The 20,917-nt window shown below is 38.1% G+C and overlaps 1 protein-coding gene across 1 annotated transcript; it reads right to left on the reverse strand.

Annotated features, from left to right (window-relative positions):
• Positions 1-786: 786 nt before the first annotated feature.
• Positions 787-20,063, reverse strand: mertka (c-mer proto-oncogene tyrosine kinase a). Its single transcript, XM_028006083.1, has 19 exons — positions 19,985-20,063; positions 18,262-18,571; positions 18,076-18,176; positions 17,754-17,930; positions 11,248-11,334; positions 11,054-11,169; positions 10,794-10,983; positions 9,551-9,696; positions 6,449-6,587; positions 5,546-5,696; positions 5,000-5,088; positions 4,782-4,877; positions 3,763-3,843; positions 3,582-3,674; positions 3,371-3,489; positions 3,164-3,273; positions 2,916-3,075; positions 2,007-2,143; positions 787-1,566 (listed from the first exon to the last, which is right to left on the reverse strand). The coding sequence occupies exons 1-19, from the start codon at positions 20,061-20,063 to the stop codon at positions 1,113-1,115; spliced, it is 2,835 nt and encodes a 944-aa protein (XP_027861884.1). The 3' UTR covers positions 787-1,112.
• Between the last annotated feature and the right edge of the window lie 854 nt (positions 20,064-20,917).

Consider the following 20,917-nt stretch of genomic DNA (forward strand, 5'->3'; position numbering starts at 1 on the left):
CGCCCTGAACGCAGCACACAACTGAGATGAGTGACCTGACACCAACAGCAAGTCAAAAAGATGTTTAACACATTGTTCACATATTTAGAAGATTTCTAACGAACTTTAAAGTTGCTTAAAGTAACTTGGATAAATTATTATCCTTCTGATTTTTAAGCTACTACTTGGACAAAAATCTTAAAACAAGTAGTCCTTTATGTCTACCTATATTTATTTACTAACTTCTTCAACTTTTAATAATGAAGTTGTAAATGTTTAAATTCAATGTTTGTTATGCCCTACAGATTAGCATATAATCTAGAGAACTTACCTGATAAGTAATCATGCATTTTGAGAGAAATCACAAGCAATAATGTTGATTTTTACAAATCTATTTTTTAACAAATGTTTTCAGCATCCCTAATCTAAATGAATCATCTTGCGGCATTTTTGGACTCAGATGATTGGATATAAATTATAGTGATTCATCTTCTGCAAAAAAGAAATCTCCATAGAATAATTATAGAGTATGTTACAGTTTTATACCACTATACAAACTGTTGCTATTTTAGTGGTATCTTTTTAACTAAATAATTTGAAGTATAAAAAAATCCCCTAATGTTATATTTTCACATTTTAGGGTCCTTTTACTTTCTTTACTAGAAACTTCACATGCAACAAATTAAAAAAGCAAAATGTGGGATTTTTAAAAACATATACCTGTGTATCCTTTTATTTAAAGTAGATAATTCATGAGATTATGTATTATCTCCTCTAAATATCACAATGATAAGCTACAACAATTAGTTTCAAATGAACAACATTCTTCATGAGAACAAAATTTATTTTTACAACACAGGATTGTTTTATAGACATTTTGTACATTACCATATTTACATTGAAACACATTTCTCAAAACTTCAACGAGTTTCACAGTTCAGGGAGGCTTATTGAATATGTTACTTACCGAAACATGTTTGGAGTTGACAGAAAAGTAATAAGCTGACCATGTGAAGCTAACACTGCTCATTTAAAGAACGAGGGAGGCGCTTGAGATGCAAACAGGAAGAACAGTTAGTGCTGGTGAACCTTCGTGAGATGTTTTTACAGCTGGATGAAATTTAGCCTCTAAATCATTTTAACAGGCATGAAGTGCCATCTGAACTGTGCTCCATCACATCTGCTGCCCGATTTGCTCGACTCAAAGTATCCGTTGACAAAAGCGGCGTGTCCACCGTGGGAGAGCTCAGGGAGTTGTTAGCGGGGACCACCACTACGTAACGACCACTTCTAGCATCATCATCATCATCATCATCCCTCTGCTGCCCATGAATGTCTGCTGTAACTACTGTGTTTTCTGCTGCCTCATGGCTGCAGAAAGGGGAGGAGCTTAACTCCAGCTCTTCTGTGGTCATTTCCTCCCGGTCAGGGTCCTCTTCAGGAAAGCTGGTGTTAATATAAATAATATCTTCCCTGCTAGAACACTCAGGAAGTTTTTCTGCAAGCTTTTCCAACATTTCCCGAAGTTGAGGAAACAGCGGCCTGTCCACCGGATCGGCTCTCCAGCACCTGTACATGATCTCATACCTAGATAAAAGTAAAAGAGAAAAAAAGAGACACAAATCATATACAATTTCATGTTTTAGTGAACCACAAGCACAACTGAAAACAATCTAAATAAAACATTAATATTGACTCTAATACTGTATATATATTTTTTTATAAAATGTGTTTGCTGGCCTGGATCCCCTAAAAAATCCTTTGTTAGCCAGTGGAAATTATGACAGTAAATATATCTAAAATAGACCGAAAGTCAAAGCTATTCTAACACACAAATATGCTTATATAAATCAAGGGTTGTTTTTAAACTTCGCCCTGTTTGTGGCCCTTGAATTAATTTTATGCGGGCTCTGCACATTTAATTTGTTGTTGAGCAGGTAAATGAAAAACACAGTAAAATTTATTGTTTCTTTTAAATAAAATAAACAAAAACTTTTGGAGCATGCTAATACTACTGAAACACTCACAGTTCGTCCAAACAGTCAGGCGGCTGCTTCAGTCTGTGACCTTCAACAAGATAGTCGTAAATCTCATGGTTCTGGACTCCCGGGTACGGCGTCATGCCTCGCGTAGCAATTTCCCACATGGTAACACCAAATGCCCACTGCACACATTTTAAAAAGCAAAACATTATTTTTGATAACTGGGACCACAATATGATCTGATAAGCATAAAAACAGCATTATGCATAGACTGGTAAAAGCTGGACTGGATTATTCCCCACCAGGTTAATGTCCAGTTCTCAAATCGATCTGAATCAAATGGTTAAAGATCACCTCTTTGTAAAACATGCTGACGCTTTTTGATTCAGATGTATTGCAGCAAAGTTGCAGGGAGTGGCACTCGATAGCTGGAATGGCAGACCTTAGTTCCACTTTGATAAGTCTTCAAAACACATTTTATTCTCTGTGAAACTAGAGTGTTATGATTTCCAAACATATCTCTAAGATCTCATCTTGTCTCATTCAAATATTGTATATCATTTTCTGAGTTGGAGGGATAAATTCATTCCAAGGCTTGATTAGAAATTGGCCCCCATGTTATTATTTTGCCGTAGGTCTGATTATAATTGACAAAAGCTGCTGTTCTTTTGTATAAATCTTCTAGGTTTGTTTTTCTTTTAGGGCTTTTCTTAAATTTGACAAAATGCTAAAATAAAAAAAAACATGATATAATATTCTCAGCATGTGTCAGCAGTTCTTTTACCCTGACATAAAGGCATGTGAAACATAAGACAACTGACTATTCAGCCTTTATTTCTAAGGGAACTTGGAAGCTCTAATAAGCAAACCCACATTTCCTCATTGAGTTAGTTCTCTATTTAGCTGCTATCTGGTGATTTTCAGGGAACATTGCTAGATCCACATTATACTTACAACATCACTCTTTACAGTAAAAACTCTGTCTGCCAGACTTTCCACTGCAATCCACTTCACAGGCATTTTGGCTATCCTGCCCTGCCTGTAGTAATCCCCACTATAGATCTTCTTCGATAACCCAAAATCAGCGACACACACCGACAGGTCATCACGCAGCCTGCAAGACAAGTAAAGAATAAGTCAAATAAACCTCTTGAGTAATGAAGATTTTTCTTTGAAAGCAAATCTCACAGAAATAAACCTACATGCAGTTACGAGCCGCCAGGTCTCGATGCAGAAAATTACGACCGCTGAGATACTCCATACCCAAAGCAATGTCAACCATGAACCTCAGGAGAGTCTGAGTTGGTAAGAACTGTGCACAAAAAGATAAAACAATAGACAACGGTGTTGAAATAAAAACACAATTCTAACCATAATGTGCATGTATTAAATGTTGGCTGAAATCTTACCCTGGGGCTCTCTTTCAGGCGTGAGCCCAACAAGAAACTATGAAGATCTCCATATTTCATAAATGGGAGGATGACCATCGGTTTGGGAAAATTTTCAGAGCCAACTTCCAAACACACACCTTAGAAGGACAAGTCGACACAGAAAATGTGCAAATAAGAACAGATAAAGGCAAGGAGAGCATTGAGATTTTACATAATTCAGTACTCATACCGAGCAGACGGATGACATTAGGATGGTTGAAATCTTTCATGCAAGCCGCCTCATTCAGGAACTCTTCAATTTCCCTTTGAGAGAAGCTGTCCACTGTTTGAAAAGAAGAGTTAAATATTTATTTTTCCTCTTTTTTTAAAGATAACAAATGTCTAAGTCTTTATATAATCATAAAGTTTACATTTCATTGTCTTCACAGCAACTTTTACAGATGTGCCATCTAAGCTTCTTAATCGTCCCTCGACAACCGAGCCAAATTCACCTGGAAAACAACAGAGCCCATTCATGAAGGCTGTACTGTGTAAGTAATGTGATATTAAATATCTTTAATTAAAGGGTCACCAGGAAGTATTCACGCCCTTGGGTTTTTCTACACATTTTTCTATTACAGACATCTTATCTGAGCTTATCTGCAGATCCTCTAGAACAGGGGCGTCAAACTCAGTTACATTTTGGGCCAAATCAAAAATCTGAATGTTCTTAAAGGGCCGATTGTGCCACAATGTATTAAAACCTATTAAACTGTTAAAATATTAATAAACAGCTGTTTGTTTCAGCTTTAAATAAGTGTTTCTTAAAATTATATAATACTAAACATCTTTTCACATTGATCAACCCTCCAGGATTGTGTGATTGTTTTTGTGTTTGTTTTTTTTTAAATAAATATTTGTAAGAAATTTTTACAATATTTGCATTAATGTAACTTTTTATTAATCACCTTATCAAATTTATCAAAAACCCAATGTCATCGATCAATTTTGAGAAAAAATTGCAGCAAAAAACAGAAGAAAAATGTGGGGAACTTTTGATTTTGTGTGAATTTTTTTTAAAAACCACAGGGACCTATTGATGTAATCTGGAGTCTTGTGGGCCACATGAAAAGCGACGGCAGACCAGATTTGGCCCCTGGGGCTTGAGTTTGACACATGTGCTCTAGAAACTAGATGCACCTGAGCTCTATTATATTTATTATAGCAAAGATTGGATTATTTATTGTCTTACTTGGATATTTAACTGTTTTAATGTTCATAAATTCACAGAACTGTCAGATAACATGTTTCTGTTTTTCCCCTTTTAAGTTACTTTGTGTAGTGATATTATAGAAGGAAACAAAAACAGTGACATCATAAAATGTGAAACAACTGAAGAGCTGTGAATACTTTCTGGTGGACCTACACATCCCTGAAACGCTTCCCTCACCTTCTCCAAGAACTTTTCCTATTGAGAGCAAGTTTCTTTGGATCATGACATCCTGCAGTTTGGCCTGGAGTTCCTCGCTTATACCAAGATTCCCAACTGAACAAAAGAGGCGCAAAAAAAATGTGTTTTTACATTGATATTGTTCTGAATACTTGCAGACATAAAAAAAAAGAAATCAATTAATTTAATTGATTTCAATTAAATATTTAAGAACATACAAGTGATTGCAACTGCATTGCGGCTGTATGATCTCTGGTTTGTGTACTGTATGATCGCATCTGACTTTTCTGCGCTTCCAAACGCCAACCTGCAGAGGGCGACAGAAGAGGAAAAATATTTCCACTGACATCATTGGATTTTGGAAAAAAAAAAAACACACGCACACAAAAACTTGGCAGGATTCTTCATATCTAATGGTCAGTGTAGCAAGGAAGCAATCTGGGCAGTTTATTCCTTTGCGATATAGTGTTTTTTCTATCTGTGCAGCTGCCCGTGTCCTTTTCCTGAAACATAACCCTGAGTCATGACTTCCATATAAAACACACAGCTGCACCATTATTATCAGCATGCTGTGATGACTAACAGGAACTACATCCAGTTTAAAAAGATAAGCCTTAATCTATTAAATTTTTCCCATTCTTCATCTTAAAGAAATGTTATTCAAAATGAACTAAAATTAACTCAAACATAACACGCATAGGTGGCCACTTCTAAGGCTGAATAAGCAAAAGTAGGATTAAGCAAAAGTAGAAGATTCAGCATACCCAAAACAAGATCTGGGCGTCTTGTTCCGTACACAAAGTGTCCCCAAGATGATAATCAGCAGAAGAGAGATGGCACAAAACAGGCCCACCATAACCGAGACAGCGTGTGGGAGGCCTGTGTCTGGGGCGGAGGTAGGGATCACCCCTGAAGCTGAAACGAGAATATAACATTGAAAATTAAGATCAAACCTCTGAGAAAGAGATATTTGGTTGATTTATTTTAATATTTAATAAAATAAAATCTAACCAAATCAGACTTTAGTTCTACTTATTTTGAGCTCCTTTCAGAATGAGCTGTTTTAGGGCCTCTTGTCACTTTAAATCCAATTAAGTTGCTGCTGGCCAAGTCCCCCAACTAAACGTCTATACTTGCATGTGAACATGGCTTCAAACAGATGAACAAACATACAACTGCACACGTTTGAAAAGCAAAAGTAGAGCCTAAAGCACAGTCAACAAGAATGCAGCAAGTGGTTTCGACTGGTAAATCAACAACATAATATGTTTATTCCAGCAGCCATTGAACAGCAACTACAGCGGTGAAACCAGCTGATCAAATGTCCTGGAGCTCAGCATAGGTTGCTTGATGATGGGCTGTGTTTCAATGGGGTTGCTAAGTGGTGGGCAGTACCTGCTGATTTGTGACATTACAAAGATTTTTTAAATGAGTCAATTTCCAGACATAAAAAAATATTAACTTATTGCCAAAAACTGCCAGGGTGTTATTTTAAGTGCTTTGGGTGTTTTTAGAATTCGTAGCGACCCAAATGGAAAATGTGCAAAATGTGATTTTTACATAACTTTTACATTAACCACAACAGTTGACAGACAGCACAAATCTATCAGCAAAAAAACTGTTGGACATTGACAAGATGAGAAAATAAAAACAGCAGAGCTGCTTACTGTCCGAAGGTGGCACCTCAAACCGGAGTTCTGGGCTGACCATGCCGCTCCCTGCTTTCGTAAGCGCAGCGACCGACACGCGGTAGGTGGTGTTGAATTCTTTCACAGGTACTAAAGTAGTGGTGTTGTCAGTGTGCACCTAAAATAAAACAAAACAGCTATAACAAAGACCTGTACCACTCTTTAAAAAATATCTGGAAACAAAACATTGACTAAGTCAGCAGAACAAACAGACAAAGCCATGTTTTAACGTAAATTAAACTAAAAGTAAAAACATAATACATCATAGAAACTTTAACTTGTGGAGGTGTTTTGAAGCACTTCCAGTATGAAACCTTTTTGGAAAGTCCTGAGAAGTGTTCATGGGGGATTATTGTAAACCTCTTTCAAAAAGGGAAGGAAACTTATTCTCTGAAGTAGCTTGTGCTAAATGTGAAGAAGCATGTGACGGACACGGCTCTAAATTTCACAACACTCCGCATGGTGCCATCTGGAGGTGGTTTGCTTTCCCAAAGTGCTGACGAAGGACACTGAACCCAAGATTGAGAGCCAACATGTTTGTGACATCTAATGGAGGAAAACATGCAAATAAACATTCATGCAGCATCAAACTGTCAGAAGAGGTATTGTTTCATCTGAAACAACAAGTGTATTTACTTACACTGTGTAAAAGATCATAACCTTTCTTCCTCATTAAATCAGACTAAACTTTTCCTGCTTTAGGTTAGTATTACCAAAATTAGTTATAAAGGATAAATGTCAGGGAGATATTTTATCACCTTATTTATTTCCACATGTTTACATAAACAGGATTTAAACAATGAATGGGTTTTGGAGTAAAATGTGTCTTTAAACTTTGTTAAAAATTGCAAGAAATGGTCATTTTCTGCAATGAAGTCAGTGCTGTACTGACATGAGCGGAAACGCTACTCAGCAAGGAAGAAAACAATAGCCAAAAGCAACATAAAAACCCAGATTACATGTAAATGCACACAATGATACAGACTTTAATTTTTGAGGCAGCTCTTGTGGTCTGATGATACTAAAAATGAAGTGGTTGGTCTTTATGGCCACTGTGACATTTGGAGAAACCAAGGTTCCGAATATCATGTGTAGATGTTTTGCTGCAGGAGGGACTGGTGCATTTCACAAAATTGATGGTGTAATGTTGAAAGGATATCATGTGAATATGTTGAAGAAAAACATCAGCCAGGAATTTACAGGCTGGACATTAATGGATCTCAATGGACATTTGACTGAAGTCCTACAATTTAGAAAAGGCTGTTTCATCTTGGATGGAATTTTTAAAAACTCCCTCACTAATTATTTTAACACTTTGTAAGTAGAAATAATTTGACAATTCATCTAAACCTGGGAAACATTTTGTTAATTTAATATCTAGGTATGTGGTAATGCAGTTTATGTAAATATCAGGTTCAACCTCATCTCCCCTATGAAACTCTCCTATCAAAACTTCCCCACCTCAATGGTTCCCATCTAGCCAGATAACTGAGAATTAAAAAAAGGTGCAGTAATGCCTTTCATACATGATATTTAGCGCATAAAGGTACACTCTTGTATTCATACTTCTTTCAGTTAGATGACTCAGTATTGAGTGGAGACAAACACATATATCCAGTGTGAAAACTGAAAAGCTGTCAACTTCCTTTGACTTCCAACCATCGGGGAAAGACAGGAAACAGTATTGTGCTACAGTACCCTTTTACACACAAGTATGACTGCTTATGCACAAGTGTTAGAGTTTGAACAATAGATGGTTTAATTTTAGCTAGCAGGAAGAATTACTATGAATAAGATTCTGACTCAGATTCAGATTTATTTGTTTTCGCTGTATGAATTAAACATATAATGAAACTAAAACCAATCTTAAGGCTGGCCTTGGAATAATAAATGATGACATTTCTTAGCTTTTGCAATTATTGGGAGAAGTGGTAAAAAAATACCCTAAGTTGAACTCTTGATGACAAGAAATGAGGAAGTTGACTGTTTCACAAGTCAGGACAAAGGAAGGATCAATCAGTTTTCACTATGTCACACTCCTTTACATGTTTGTACATTTAGTCATCTTAAAACAATGTAAAGTCAGGTAAAAAATATTTGCTCCCTTTTTTTTCTTAAATGTTTCAGGCTCTCACATTATTTTTATATCACAGTTAATACAAATTGGAGTGTTCAAATGACCATTTCATTTATTGGGGAAAAAACTATTCAAACCAGCCTGACCATATGTGGAAAAGTAACCATAATCCTTTGCTAAATCATTAATCAACTGGGATTAAACACATAGATGAGTTTGTTTTCACTTGCAACAACCAGGTCTGATTACAACCACACAGAGAATCTAAATAGAGCCTGTCTGACAACATGAAGTAGGATAAAATGTCAAACTCACTCACATTTGTTAGTGAGGAAAATGATTCAAAGCCATTACTAAGGCTTTGGGACTCCAGTAAACCAAAGTTGGAGCCATTATTCCCAAATGGAAAACAAGTGGAACAGTAGGGAATTACATTTTTTTTTTCAAACAACCCTGACAAAATAAAGAAAAAACAGGTTTTCTGAAGCATTAACTTTAATTGAACTTGTTCACTACTCGATGTTCCTGCTAGTTTCCATGCACTTATTGGCTTAGTGGACAGATGAGCTACATAAGTTGATGCGAGAACAAAGTCGGATCTAACCAACCTTTCTCTGCTTTTTATAGAGGACAAAACTTCAGGCTCCATGGCAAGTTCTGTGTGTATTATATGTTGCCTCCTGAGTACTTTCAACAGGCCCTCATTTACATTGTTCTGCTTTCCATTTGCAGCTGTGAGATCACATCTGCGGCAATAAAGAACAGCTGCTATCGTACAAATGAGGAACAACATCTGTTCCAGAGACTTGGAATTTGAACAAGTCATCTGCACTTTCTCCAGACAAAATAGCTTCAGTGACTCTCATCTTCTTTGAAACCGTCTTTATACTTTTGTGTTCGAACTTTTGAGGATGGATTCAATCTTGGATCTGTGGATCTGTCCTCAGGAAATATATAGGGAAAGGAATTTAAAGAAAGCAAAAAGCTAAATTTATTTTACTCACCCTATCTTCATCTGTTCCGTGCTTAATGATAACTTCATAGCCTTGCAGGATGCCATTTATTTTGTCCTCTGGCAGAGGCTTCCACTTGATAACTAGCCATGACTCATTCAGCTGCACGGTCACATTTCTGGGGTAACTTGATGGCACTGAGGGCATGACAAGTAAAAAAAAATAAAGTGGTTAAGACAGCAGTAAAGCATCATAACAACATTAATTGACTTCTTACAGGGCTGAAGCTTAAGAATAAAACAAAACAAGATCCACATCGATCTTCCTGAAATGACTAAATTGTTTTGAATGCAGTTTGGTATTTGGTGACTTCCAGGAATGTCCTATTAAGTCTTTCAACTACAATATTCCCTGCAGTGGCTTTAGGAAGGAAATTGAAAGGAGCTCCACCCAGTAAGAACTTTCTGTTTTGTCAGCCCCCTCCTATTTCCTGAGTGACCCATCAAGACAACAACGGATTTAGTGAATACCACGTTTTTCTGAATTCACTTGTGGTAATTCCACAAGTAGTAGTTGTGCAAGTTATGAGTACTCCAGTAAGCAGGAGGCTTACACTGATCACATTTGGAATGGGAAGCGGGTTAATTACACAGTGTTGCAATTCCTAAAACCCAAAGAGGAACGATGAGATGAGGCAGAAACATCTGAGGGTATGGAGAGCAAATACATGAACAGTGTCAAATTATAATCAGTTTCCTTGAAGATGTGAGGGATCCAAATTGAATTTTTCTCATTTTTAATCCATTTCAGCCTTCATTTGAGTCAACGTGCGAGGAAAATATCGGATTATATTGTTTCTGAAATGATTATTTTAGTAAGATTATTCTGACAATCTATTACAAAACTTGGAACATACTGCTGATTTTCTGCAGAAATACATTAAGCATATAAATAAACAAATAATTAAATTCCTTTTTAAAATAAAAGGAGTTTTTGTTGCCTAAAATGCAGTAACATAAAACTCCTTTAGCTAAAACTATGCCACTTGAAGAGCTCTGATTTGCAGACAAACATTTGTTTTTTTATCTTAAATACAAAATGTATATATTTTTGTGCAGCTTTGGCTTAATTACTGCTGTTGTTCTTTCACTGATTAGTCTTTTTTTTCATTAACTAGAGTCTGTATATTCTAGGGAGCAATTAATCGATTACTTAATTAGTTGACTATTATTTTAATAACTGATTCATCATGATTAACCTGACTGTTTCAGTCCCAGCTGAACTCATGACACACCTCCCTCTGTGGTGCTGTTCTGGATCCACATGGAGAGCGGAGACGCTCCCAGCTCGTTGCTACAGGAAACACTCATGTTGTACCACGTCATAGCCTTCAGCCCGGAGACTTCACAAGGGAAAGGCGGCACTGTGACGTTATCGAGCCTGGTTATGGTCACCTCCCCTTTCCTCTGACTCATCTCTTTGACCTTGGATGGAGCAGAGATCAGGTGAGCAATCAAAAACTGTAGCAGCATTTTCTCCACGTGTGGGACTTACCCTGACGTGACAACTGGTGATAGAAGAGAAGCCGTCGTGTCCAGGGATCCAGCTCAGCATCAGCTTATTGGACTCTTTAGCCGTCACCGTAAGATTAGTCACAGGACTGGGAAGAACTAAAGTAACACCAATAAAAGTGATTAAAATCCACACAAGGAGCATCAAAAACATCCCTAAAAAGCTCTACCTTTTACCTTTGATGTTAATAGTTGCTACTCTGGATGTAGAGACTCCCTTTACGTTGTGAGCTTCGCAGCTGTACTGGTTTTTCTTGTCCACACCTGCAAATGGAAGAGTAAAGTCAACAAAGTTGCAGAATTCAAGTAGTATTTTCTTACAATGGTGTGAAAAACCCTGGAGTAAGAACAAACGGGAAACATTGTCTCTACTCTCTAGATTTTGGCCAACAAGTCAAATTCCCTTGGAAGCAGACAACAGCCAGACCTTTCCGCGGCTCTTTTTTTTTCCTGGATGCGCAATTGTTCTCTTTCAACAGCCACATATCTGCCCAGCCAGGCGAGGCTAGATTAGGACTCTGAAATAATGTCCCTTTTGTGCTGTGTTTTCCAGCACTTGCGTCTCGGAAACGCTGTCACAAAACTCATCCCAGAGCACCTTGAAAACACCGGGAAAACGACTGAAATTGTGCATCTAACCTTCCTTTTGTAAAACAGATTGATGCATCAGTGTAAATGTATTAGATATCAATTGTTTTGAATGCAAGAACACCCATCTGGACATTTACTTCAACCTTGAACTGTGGACCAATCTTTCACGCTAATCAATCAGTATAAAGTAGCATTTAAATGTGAAGCAGGAAAAGAATTATACATAGCTTTCAAATATTTCACAACTGACAAAGTTTGCTGTGCTTTTACTCAGAGGACTAAATAAAATTAGCAGGAATAAAGCTGTTCTGTGTTTTCATAAATCGCAGGACACTCCTTGAAGACCTGCTAGATCAAAACATGCTCAGCATTTTGGAATGTGTGGGTCAAAGTTCAAGCCTAAATGTCTGTATTCAGTCTGACTGAGCTTGAGAATAGGAAACATTTCAGGGTCTAGATGTGTAAATCTGATAAAGAGATACACAAAAAGTCTTGCAACTGTAATGCAATTACAGCCAAAGGTGTTTCTATAAAATATCGACTCACGTGGGATGAATACAAATGAAAACAAAAAGGTTTGTTTTTAGTCACGTATTTATTGTAAAAAGGAAATGTATCAGGGTCATGTCTTGTCATTTCTGCTTTCACTGTACTCTAGAAGTGAATCAAAACAAAAGCAGTAATACACACACAAAAACATATACGTCTCTGGGTTTTTCCTCATAAGGAAACTGGGACGCGGATCAGAGTGAGCCAGAATAGCTAAACAGTGCGATGTGGATGTGAAACACGCATCCGGCACCCTCTAATTTTCAGGTTTGGGTTTCCTCCAGCTCCCCGAGCAGCTTGGGATGTCAGCTGTTTTTCCATTTTCTATTCAGGGAGCGAATACAGTCACAAACTACACAGCCAGATTACAACAGAGTCCATTCCCAGTGTTTCTACTTCTTTCTGTAATAAACCTTTAGAGCGTTTTAATCTCAAATAACAGGTGTGCTCAATTCTAACATAGCTAAAACTGCAAAGTAAAGTAGTTCAGACTTTACTCCTTACAATGGTAAAGCCTCCAGGTGAGAAAGGCTTCACATACATCTGAAGGGTAGAAACTTATTTTTAAATATGTAGTTTTCCACACAGATGGATTCTGCCATTCCTTTTAAACGCTCTGAAAACCGCGTCTTTCATTTTTAAGATGCTGGTTGAACTTTTTCTTTATCCTCTGAGTGTTGCTCTGAACATGATGCATTCGTTTTAATGTTCTACACTAGGGCTTAAAATATAGATTAGAAGTTCCCAAGCCTGGTTCTCTGGACCCACTGTCCAGCATGTTTTAGGTGTTTCCCTGCTGCTGCACATCTGGCTTAAATGAAAGGGCAATTAGCAAGTTTCTGCAGCTATCGATGGCAAAGGAGGGAATGCAAACATTTAAATCAGGTGAAAACATCTAAAACATGCAGGACAGTGGGTCCCAATGCCCAGGGATAGGGGCCACTGATACAGATTATTTAATGTAATTAGTATTATTTAGTTATTAAACATATTGCATTTTCTTGCACCCAAGAGTATACTTGCATAGCAGATTGCAGAAAAACACTTTCAATATTCATCTTTTGATTTTTACAATTTTTAAAAATGAATGCCAAATATGGAAAAGAAAACAAAAAATGCTTTCTGTAAATCATTTCATAAAACTAGAACAACTAGATCCTAAAATCACTAGATCATCTTTTTTTGGTCACATGGCTCAGCCACAATCTTATATTCAAGGAAGTTTTCATTGTTTTGACATCAGAAACTCTCCAAATACCTGTAGGAACTGAAACACTCTGCTAGAACGGATTTACCTTGTCTTGATCTGTAGATTGTGGTGAAAAGCCTCCATATCTAACAAAACAGATGTTATGAATGGCAGTGAGCCTGCATTGCAATTCTAACTTTTTGAAATCATGCAAGTCATATTTCGCAACTGTATTAACAGCACTCTAATTACGTCAATAGACCAAATTTGTTTCTGATGAGAGGCCCTTAACCACTCATTATGTACAATGAAGTTGAGTTTGCAGCAAAGCTCGTTTGCCAGTATTTGGTCCTGCACAGAGCTCTGCCTGCAGCCTGCCAGCCTCTGTGTTCTGCCTCTCTTTACCGGGCAGTGGGCCGTCCTGTGAAAGGGGCCTTTGTCCGCAGATCCAACCTCCGAACAGCCAGGCCCCTTGCACATGCCGGACCAAAGCACAGCTCTAAACCTTTAACCCCTCAGCTTCTGGCAATGGTGGATCTGCTTCGCCCGTAGCAAACCACAGAGTAACAGCCTATAGTTTAAATCTTATGCTTCTGATGATGTTTACTCTCAGAAGGGTTCATAAAGTCGGCATGTGTGTTGGGAAACTGAGACATTAAGATACCAGAAATGTCTGTATTCCTCTTCTTGTGTAACATTCGAGGACATTACTTTGTGTTGACAAGAGAGCAGGACACAACATCAGAGTAATGCAGATAACCGCAGCTTTTTAATGCAGCACAAGAGCAAAGCCGAGAGTCAACATACGCAAAACAATCAAAAATATATGCACAACATAAACCAAGGAAGTAAAAATTATCCATATGCAGTTTATCCCCAGCTGCACTGATGTCATAACAAAGGTCATACTGCATCTCATGTAGAAACCAGCAGACTGTGGAAGCCAGTTTAGCCACAACAATATCCAATAACGCTGCCTGAAACTTGTAAAGTGGCCTAGAAGTCACAGGCAGAGCGGTCATTTCGTTTGCTCTCTCAGCTCTGTTTTTCTTTAGGCAGATACTCTTCTGACCTTGACTGTGTCAAAGAATTCCCGACTTTAAATCGGACTCAAAGAAAACTGTGGGATATGAAAAAATAAAAACATTCACTCAGTATGGTTGCTAACTTCAATTATTATTAAATTCTTTTGATGCATTTTTGTGATAAATCAACTAAATTTGACAGGATGCATGTTAAAAAATGAATCTTAATATTTTTTATTACTTTTGTTTTGAACTCTCTCACACTTCTGCTTGTCTTTTCATTTCTTTTGAAATGTAGCGATAAATTCTGTAGCATACACTTCAGAAATGTCTGTTTTTGTGCATTGTAATTATAATAAATTAAAGATTTTACTTAATTTCTACAGGAACATAGACTAAAATCTGCTATCAGTGCTTTTTCTATGGCTGTGTCTCTGAAACAGCTGTTTCAACCCACTGCTCCACACTTCAAGCCTTCAGTCTAACTCTGCTGCAACCAAATTGATCTGAGTGACTCTTCCGTATGTAATCTAGTGTTTCGCTGTTACTTAGTCATTAATTTAAACCTGGTTTATTAATGTGTCCTGGAGAAGGACTTGAGAAATCAGGTCTAATTTCCAGCTTAATATCAGACATTAAATGTCCCTTGACCGTTTTGAAGGTAAAAATTAACTCTCTCAAATCAATCAGACTCTTAAGACTAGAAAACAAGAATGAATGCAAAAGTGAAAAAAGCTGACTCAGATCTGATGACGCAAATTAACTGCTTTGCTAAAGTGGCTTCCCCAAATCATGCAAGCAGTGGCAGGAAGAAAACCATCGCTGAAACAAAGGCACAGGTCATGTGAGGGACAAAAATACCTGCCGTCAGATAAGACCAAAACCGAAATTTCTGGCTTTAATGCAGAAGTTGAGGTGGAATGTGGTGAAATACCAACATTCCACATCATATTGAAAGCAGCATGCACTCTGTGATACTTGACGGTGGCAGCATCATGCAGTGAGAATGTTTTTTTTTCAGCAATAAAAGTGAAGCTAGACAGAGCTGATGGGAAGCATACATGGCAATCAGAGGTCCTTTTAATTATCACTGCATTTAGATCAACACATATTCATGTTAGAATGGTCTAGTCCAAGTTCAGCTCAAAATTCAATTGAGAATCAATGGAAAAAAACTGAAAATCTTTGTTCACAGATGGTCTCCATTAAAATTCAACCAAGCTAATTTGTGAAGAAGAATGGTCAAACTTTTTATTTCTAGATGTGCAAAGGTGGTAGAGATCCCGAAAGGCTTCATCTGGTTCTTCAAAGTATTTACTCAAGGGAGCTGAATGCAAGTCTACATAAAAGCTTAAAACTATGCCTGTTACACTTTTCAGATACACATATGTCAAAATATTTGAAAAGCGCATCTTACTTGCTCTTCAGATCTACTACAGCTGTTTTTCCATTACAAATGTGTGCAAATATTTGTCAATATCCGCTAATGCCAAAAAAACCAAAATTTTGCAACGGCAGAGTCCATTAAGTGAGAAACAAAATTAAAATCACACACGAATACGCTTGTTCACGCAATAAGTTATTCAAAGTAATGGTCAGCAACAGATGTAAACAGTTACATGAGATATATTCAGATTTCGGCCGTGCGCTCATCATCTATCAGCCATCAGAGGAGACGTTGGCGACTTATTAAAGCATTGCAGCAACAAACCCCTCATACTTTGGAGCAAATTTCCATTTAGCAAAATGACTTCCATTATTTACATTTTGGAGAATAGTATGGTTAATGGGAATGCAGCTAGTGTTGATGTATCACTGCGGTGCCCAAATCTAGTCCTCAAGAGTCACCATACTGTAACCTTTGGATGCATCTCTTGTCCAACACACCTAAATCAAATGATCAGCAGGTGATTCAGCTCTGCAGAGGCCTGGTGACGAACAATTCAAAGATAAAGTTCTATAAGTTACAAGACTAAAATCCCAGTAAAAACCACTGAAAGTTGTAGTATTCCCAGGAAGATTACCAGTGTATCATAACACGCTGAGAAATGTTGGGGGGATGAAGAGAAACCAGTTAAACACAAAAAACCTCAAACTGTGATGGATGACTTGTTGAAGTTTCTTTGAAAGCAATTACAGTCGCATAACCTTTGATGTCTTACTAGACGCTAAAAGGACAGGCTGTCGCCAACCCCACTACGCGTCTGTTAAAAACATGATAAACCTAGAAGCTGACTGACTGAGTTGGTTTCATGACACAAAGCAGGAAAAAACATCTAGCCAACAACATCTACCAGCTGCTGCATCTGAAAACTTCCTAATTAACAAGATGCCAAAACATTAAACTCCCCTCAAGGCTCAGGCAATTTCCGTGCCCTCTTCCCATTGAAAACTTTTGTCTTATTTACACGTTATTGCGCAAGTTTCCAATGTTGCTTCCATAAGCTAACCATGCACTGGTGTCAAGCACAGTCTCAGGAAGCTTTCAGGAAGTGTGCTATTCCAGCAATCAGCTCTTTGTCCAATGTTGCACTGGTTGAGCAGCATTACAAAAAGCGTCAACCGCATGTGAATGACCACTATTAACCGCGCTGCAGAGCAACGTGGTGAGGAATGTGACTGCCGTAAGCAAGGTGCAGCTGCTGAGGCAGCAGACACAAGGCAGAAGAGAAACCAAAGACGGGGTAGGGACGGCATGACTAAACATCCATCCATCCATTTTCCGTTCACCCTTGTCCCTAATGGGGTCGGGAGGGTTGCTGGTGCCTATCTCCAGCTACATTCCGGGCGAGAGGCGGGGTACACCCTGGACAGGTCGCCAGTCCGTCGCAGGGATGACTAAACACCGCTGTCCAGAAACGCTGAATATCTATATGTGCTGATGATTGAATTGTCTCTACACTGAGTTCCAGACGGGGAAATATTAAAAGCAAAACTAGTTAAACGTCATTAAAGGATTTTACAGCTTGCTTTGCTTTAATTGCATCACAATCATAGAAACCAGGATGTCCTTTTAAAAAGTCATTTGGATTTTACTGGTTGGAAACCAACAAATAGAGGTTCATTAAAACACGCTTTCATTTCATTTATATGGACGGATCAGAGCTTCTAAATAAATGCTGAATTTAAATGTTCTAATTTAAAAAAGAACAGTCAGGAAAGGGATAAATCACAATCTGTATTTTTTGACACATTCACAGAGTCACCAAGATATTCTGCTGTCCTATTAAACCTTTTATTAGATAGAATATAAAGAGAGCGGCTAGAACAGAAAGAGGCTGGTCATCACACAACTCAAATAAAAATAACTGCATGCTGATGAGGTTTACCTTCCACAGTTAACCTGCTGGGAGACTTTTCCTCTTCTTTTCCCTCAACAGGTTTTTCATCACTGAACCAGCGGATAGAAACCGGTTCTGGAGGTCCCTTTGCCACACAGGTCAGCGTGAAATTTGCATTCCTGGTCACATTCAGGTCCTCTGGTTCGTGTATAAATCCTGGCAGACCTGCAGGAGGGCGGAGGGGAGAGAGGTGCAAAAATGCAAAAATATAAAATCATAAAACATATCTTTGTGTTGATATATTTGTACTCTTGAAGTAAATTTATACTGACACAGAAGCACCTGTTGTTACAATCTTATTAAAACCCACCTTCCACCCCTAGAACGATGGACTGAGACCTCCTTGTCTTATTGTTGACGCTCAGTGTGCAGTGGTACTCGCCAGCATCCACTCTCTGTACTTTTTTAATGCTGTAACGCAGCACATAGTGACATATTAATCTCCCTACTTGTCTTGTAATCCATTATTTTCGTCTTACATCTCAGTGCAACATACATCACAGTGGAGATGAGAGTTGTGACTCCGTCTGTGAAGGTCTGGAGCTCATTGATCGCCATGTGCTCGTCAGCGGACAGGTCCTTGTCGTTCTTCTTCCAGATGATGGAGGGGTCCAGCCTCGTATCGGGGATGTCGATGGAGCAGTTGAACTTAGCCTGGTGGCCCTCTGACAGCTCGATGGAGTGGATGGTGGGCTTGAACTGCAGCTGCCTGAGCTGATCTTCACTCAGGTGAACTGGAGAAACGTGGCGTGGAATGACAATAGCCTCTGAGCTCCTAGTTGGTCGGCGAACGTTGGACTGTTGAACTGTGCACAGAGGACGAGATGTTAGGATGCTCTGAACCACGCAACATTGGCAGTAGACAGGAGAAAAATGCTGCTTTGCTGTGGTGCACATAATAAAATCTTATTGTACTAATATAAGATACTCATTTTTCTTTTGTTTTTATAGTTGTTGAAAAACACTTTATTTAATTCTATAAAACGTATATTTCTATTTTCTTCTCTTATTGTAATCTTGTTCTTTTTTATTCCCACCCGTATTTTGAATGTAGTGTATTGCGTAAATATTTACACTAAATTTGATCACATTCCAGCCAGAAACATTGACTTTCTGTGGCAGTTCAGCACAAAGCAGCTCATGTTTGTAAAGTGAAATAATAATTATAGATGGTTGTCAAATATTTTTACAAATTAAAATCTGAAGCCCTCTGAAACATTACTGGTTGGGATCGTCATAAATCCAGAGTTTATGAAAGAGCGGCAAGAAAAAACATTTATCGTTTGACGTCTCATCTGCAGTTTGTAAAATGCAGATCCACATGTGTGGAGTGGTGAAAACGTGGAACAAGGTATTCTGATCAGATGGGATCAAATATTTACTTTCTGTCTTCCATTTAAAACGCTGTGTGACAGATATCCAAGATTGCACCCTAAACAACATGCCTATAGTGAAATACGGAGAAAGCAGCATCATGCTGTGGTAATGCTGTGCTGGACATAAAAGTGACAAACGGATGGAGCTAAATGCAGGATAACAACACTAAACACAAAGCCAGAAATAGAATGGAATGGCTTGTGTCAAAGCTTTCATGTGTTAGAGTGGCCCAGTCAAAGTTCCGACTTAGATCCAATATGTACACATTCACTCTACATCCAAAATGGCTGTGCTTAAAGAATGGGTAAAATATGCACAGTGTCAATTTATTTATTTATTTTTATTTGTAGAAATTTCCCCTCATCTTTGCCATTATGAACTACACATAAAATCCCAATAAAATATGTTAAAGTTTGTAGTTGTAATGTGACAAAAAGTAAAAAGCTTAAGGGCTTCACTGCTTTCCTAAGTACATATCTATACGTAGTATTTAAAGTTGTTTCAGTCTAAAAGCTTGTAAAATCCAAAAGGTGATTTACTCATCTACCACAGCTTATGTGTTATCAGAAACTGACAATGTACTTTGTACTGCACTAACCTGTACAAACGGTGACAGGTAGCCTCCAAAACCAGACTAATCTAATCAATTAAGGTTTCCTGGAGGGCTTAAATGCTGTATATACACATTGAAATCTGAGTTTAATCGCACTTGAGCAGCAATGTCCAGCGAAGAGTCCTGCCTTTAGCTTTAAATCAAGAGTAGATTACCTCTACGGCTACTTCAGGGTCCATGAAGTAGCTCAGGAAAACGTATCTTCCCCCAAAGAAAACAAACAACTTACCGCTGAGAGAGCTCCGCAGAAGACAGGCTGTGATCACCAGGAGAACAACAAGCCAGCCAGAGTTTAACATCTTTTCCATCAACAATATTTTTGGTAGCGCAGCGGCAACAGGCTGAGAAAAGTTGTCAAATACACGCAGACTGCGTTGGTTCAGCTCCGAGAAAGGACAACATCCCCCAGAGGAGGGGGTTCAACGCTGTCTGAGTGGAGCTGTTGACTGAAGGGCTGCATGGCTGGAGAGAAAAGTTCAGAGTTTGGGACGTCACCGCAGATGTGGCCCATAAAGGCGGGACCGAGGAGCCGCTGAACACAGTAGGAACTAAAAATAGTGAACCTACACAGATTCCATCATTTTGTCCGTCAAAAGCTTTAATTTACACTTAATTTCAACTTTAGCTCCTTTATTACTGATACACTATCACCCTGACAGTTATTAAATACATTAAAGCCAATAAAACTCTGCGCTCAACTGCTCCACCATGTGGCCACTTTCAGATGACAACCTTGGTTTTTCCGTCTCCCCGCATTTAAATGTTTAAATGTCCCTCGCTGTCAGACTCTATGGACTTTCATCCGATTCTTATAAGTTGCTGACATTAAATGTATTTCAGTCTAAAGAACAGCTAAAACAAAGCACACCACATTTTACAAATAAATGTCATTTTAAGCTTTGAAGAAGTAATAATGCATCGTTAGCTTTATTTTTTTAGAAGAAAACAATGTAATTTTTTCCCCCTAAAAGAGATTATTTTAATCTAAAACAAATTTTGGAAAGAAGAGGTGGTGATTTTCCCCCATAAATTAATTTTTATTTGCGTAATTATTGTCACGTTAAAACAAGCCTTATTATCAGCAGTGGCGCATTTGCATTTAGCTCACCTGAGTCAGTAATTTGGAGAATCACATTTTGTTCAAGAGCAGCAAGTCTTTCAA

Source organism: Xiphophorus couchianus, chromosome 22 (genome assembly GCF_001444195.1).
Source record: "Xiphophorus couchianus chromosome 22, X_couchianus-1.0, whole genome shotgun sequence".
NCBI lineage: Eukaryota > Metazoa > Chordata > Actinopteri > Cyprinodontiformes > Poeciliidae > Xiphophorus > Xiphophorus couchianus.